Source organism: Tenrec ecaudatus, chromosome 13 (assembly GCF_050624435.1).
Source record: "Tenrec ecaudatus isolate mTenEca1 chromosome 13, mTenEca1.hap1, whole genome shotgun sequence".
NCBI lineage: Eukaryota > Metazoa > Chordata > Mammalia > Afrosoricida > Tenrecidae > Tenrec > Tenrec ecaudatus.
In genome coordinates, this window is record NC_134542.1 from 75,580,165 (window position 1) to 75,584,098 (window position 3,934).

Here is a 3,934-nt window from a genome sequence, read left to right on the forward strand (position 1 = left end):
TAACTAGGTGTTCAGTACCAAATAAGAGAGGTATCCTAGATGTGATCTGTCAGCTGTGACTCATTTTTATATTGGTTAAAATATAAAACAGAAACTATGATGTGTAGAGACAGAATAGCTAGATATCATACATGTTAATGTTGTCATGGGCTAGGTGTTTTTAATGTATGCATATTTTATTGTAAGAGCCTGTGATTAAATGAAAATTTGACAGGACTGTATATGTGTGTGTGTGTGTGTGCATGCACTTAGCAAATAGTATGATGAGTTCCTTTTAATGGAAACAGATTGGCTTATTATTTTAAAAGCAGAAGAATTTTGGATCTTCTCCAGAGTTCTCCTTTAAATCCTATTTACTTTTTAGACCGGGCAGAACTGTAATCCATTCGAAAGAGTATGATGATGGTAACAAGTATTAAAAACTATGGAAATGGGTTATCACGGGGATAAACATTAATGGAAAATAATAGGTAACAAAAGAATTGGGGGGCGGGGAGAGGAAAGCTTTGAATACGTTGGATGAACAGCTAAGTAAATGAACTGTTTCCCCCCTACCCCCCCAAAAAAAACCTCTTTAGGCTTGAAGATGCAGTGGACGCCGGAGCACGCCCAGTGGCCAGAACAGCACTTTGACATCACCTCAACCACTCGGTCTCCTGCCCACAAAGTGGAAGCCTACAGGGGGCATCTGCAGCGCACCTACCAGTATGCCTGGGCCAACGACGACATCTCTGCGCTGACGGCATCCAACCTGCTAAAGAAATATGCCGAGAAGTATTCTGGCATCTTAGAAGGCCCCGTGGACCGGCCCGTGCTGAGCAACTACTCCGACGCCCCGTCGGCGCTGATGAACGGTCGGAAAAATGAAAGTGAACCGTGGCAGCCTTCCTTGAATTCCGAAGCCGTTTATCCGATGAACTGCGTGCCCGATGTCATCGGTGCCAGCAAAGCGGGCGTCGGGGCGGCCCTCCCGCCCGCAGACGTCTCTGCCAGTATAGGGAGCTCTCCCGGGGTGGCCAGTAGCCTGACGGAACCGAGCTATTCCAGCAGCACCTGTGGGAGCCACCCTGGACCGAGCCTCCACGCGGGGCTCCCTTCTCAGGAATATGCCCCCGGATACAACGGCTCCTACTTGCATCCGACTTACAGCAGCCAGCCAGCACCTGCACTTCCGTCCCCTCACCCGTCGCCTCTGCACAGCTCTGGGCTCCTGCAGCCCCCGCCGCCCCCGCCGCCGCCGGCCTTGGTCCCAGGCTACAATGGGACCTCGAACCTCTCCAGCTACAGCTACCCCTCTGCTGGCTACCCGCCTCAGACTGCTGTGGGCTCTGGGTACAGCCCTGGGGGCGCCCCCCCGCCCCCTTCAGCATACCTGCCTTCAGGAATCCCCGCGCCCACCCCTCTGCCCCCCACCACCGTCCCTGGCTACACCTACCAGGGTCACGGGTTGACACCCATCGCACCGTCGGCCCTGAGCAACAGTTCAGCAAGCTCTCTCAAAAGGAAAGCCTTTTACATGGCAGGGCAAGGCGATATGGATCCCAGTTACGGCAATTACAGCTATGGCCAGCAGAGATCTACACAGAGTCCCATGTACAGGATGCCCGACAACAGCATTTCCAACACAAATCGGGGGAACGGCTTTGACAGAAGTGCTGAAGCATCATCCTTAGCATTTAAGCCAACGAAGCAGCTAATGCCCTCCGAGCAGCAAAGGAAATTCAGCAGCCAGTCCAGTCGGGCTCTGACCCCGCCTTCCTACAGCACTGCTAAGAATTCGCTGGGGTCGAGATCCAGCGAATCCTTTGGAAAGTACACGTCGCCGGTCATGAGTGAACACGGGGAGGACCACAGGCAGCTCCTCCCGCACCCGATGCCAGGCCCGGGGCTCCGTGCAGCTACCTCATCCAGCCACTCTGTGGACGAGCAACTGAAAAACACCGACGCGCACCTCATCGACCTGGTCACCAACGAGATTATCGCCCCAGGGCCTCCCGTGGACTGGAGCGACATTGCCGGCCTCGACCTGATAAAGGCTGTCATTAAAGAGGAGGTTTTGTGGCCGGTGTTGAGGTCAGACACATTCAGTGGACTGACGGCCTTACCTCGGAGCATCCTTTTATTCGGGCCTCGGGGAACAGGCAAAACTTTGTTGGGCAGATGCATCGCTAGTCAGCTGGGCGCCACGTTCTTCAAAATCGCTGGCTCCGGGCTAGTGGCCAAGTGGTTAGGAGAAGCCGAGAAAATCATCCACGCCTCCTTCCTCGTGGCCAGGTGTCGCCAGCCCTCGGTGATTTTCGTTAGTGACATTGATATGCTTCTCTCCTCACAGGTGAGTGAGGAGCACAGTCCAGTCAGTCGGATGAGAACCGAGTTCCTGATGCAACTGGACAGTGTACTAACTTCGGCCGAGGACCAAATCGTAGTGATTTGTGCCACGAGTAAACCAGAAGAAATAGATGAATCTCTTCGGAGGTACTTCATGAAACGACTTTTAATCCCACTTCCTGACAGCACAGCGAGGCACCAGATAATAGCCCAACTGCTCTCACAGCACAATTACTGTCTCAGTGACAAGGAGTTTGCACTGCTCGTCCAGCGCACGGAAGGCTTTTCTGGACTCGATGTGGCTCATTTGTGTCAGGAAGCAGCGGTGGGCCCCCTCCATGCCATGCCAGCCACAGACCTGTCAGCCATTATGCCCAGTCCGCTGAGGCCGGTTACATATCAAGACTTTGAAAATGCTTTCTGCAAGATTCAGCCTAGCATATCTCAAAAAGAGCTCGATATGTATGTGGAATGGAACAAAATGTTTGGTTGCAGTCAGTGATCAGTTCTTTAAAAACAAAATGTAATGAATGTTGGCACACACACACACACACACACACATAAAAACCTGCTACTAGGGTACAGAGCCCCTTTTCCAGTAGTGTTTAAGTCGCAAAGGGCACTGGGGAAGACGCCAATGACGCTGCCTCTTTTAGAGTCAGGGCAGCGTTGGGAGGAAATGCGCATCACAGGAAAGCTTCTGATTCGAAAGCCCCAGACAGAAAGCATATGTTGACGCTGAATTCGGTTCGAGCTAGACAACACTCACCAAGGAGCACGGTGCAAGTGTGTTGATTTCCGAAGGACACGAACCGCGCGCGTGTTGATTCCATTCTGCTGTTCCCGAGATTTAGTTGCTGTCAAGTGCCTGGAGTGGTGCTTTATGTTTTTGTTTGCCTCACGATTACATTGGTGGCATGTGCTAATATAAAGAGCTTTAACTTCAAACATTATTGGACTAAAGAGATGAACAGTTGGGTGACGACCGAAAACCAGATTTTTTTGCCATTTTTAGAGCAACAGTATCCCTCAATCCTGTCTGTTCTTCAGTAGTCAGCTAAGAACAGGTAACACAGGGTCACGGTAATCTGGACCTTAATTTCTGCAGTTCATTTCTTTTCGTGTTCTTGTCTGCAAAAACTCAGGAAAGCGATTGTGATTTGTACAGTACCTCAAAGGAATGTGTTGAACGCACTCTGTACTGCTGAGAGAAATAGGCTAGGCTTCATTGTTCCTTTATATTAAGATGTATGTTTACCTCAACAATTGGAAAATAGCAAGGAAAAATTACTTTGAATGTATCCGGAAAATTACTGACGTGTGATACAACTGAATACTGACAATTTAAAGGGGGTGGGGGGGAGGAAAGATTAAGACTAGTAAACTAAAACAAAGGTTCTTTTACTGATGGTGGGGAATTAACCAGAGCAGGCGAATTCCGTGATATCAATCACCGCAGGAGTTCTAGGTACACTGCTCCCTGATAGCTAAGTGAAATGTTCTTTAAAAGGTACACTGGTTACTGGAAAGCTACTTACTTAGTGTGTGTGTTAGTGTCTGGGACAGCCAGCCACAAGACCTTGGTAGGATCCTGAAGAGTCACAGT

At 50.2% G+C, this 3,934-nt stretch overlaps 1 protein-coding gene across 1 annotated transcript; it reads left to right on the forward strand.

Annotated features, from left to right (window-relative positions):
• Positions 1-574: 574 nt before the first annotated feature.
• FIGN (fidgetin, microtubule severing factor) lies at positions 575-3,646 on the forward strand. The gene has a single exon (XM_075529407.1). The coding sequence runs from the start codon at positions 587-589 to the stop codon at positions 2,828-2,830; it is 2,244 nt and encodes a 747-aa protein (XP_075385522.1). The 5' UTR covers positions 575-586; the 3' UTR covers positions 2,831-3,646.
• Positions 3,647-3,934: the final 288 nt, after the last annotated feature.

Bases quoted from the DNA above. Each gene is read 5' to 3' on its own strand.
- FIGN (XM_075529407.1), top strand. From the start codon at position 587: ATGCAGTGGACGCCGGAGCACGCCCAGTGGCCAGAACAGCACTTTGAC.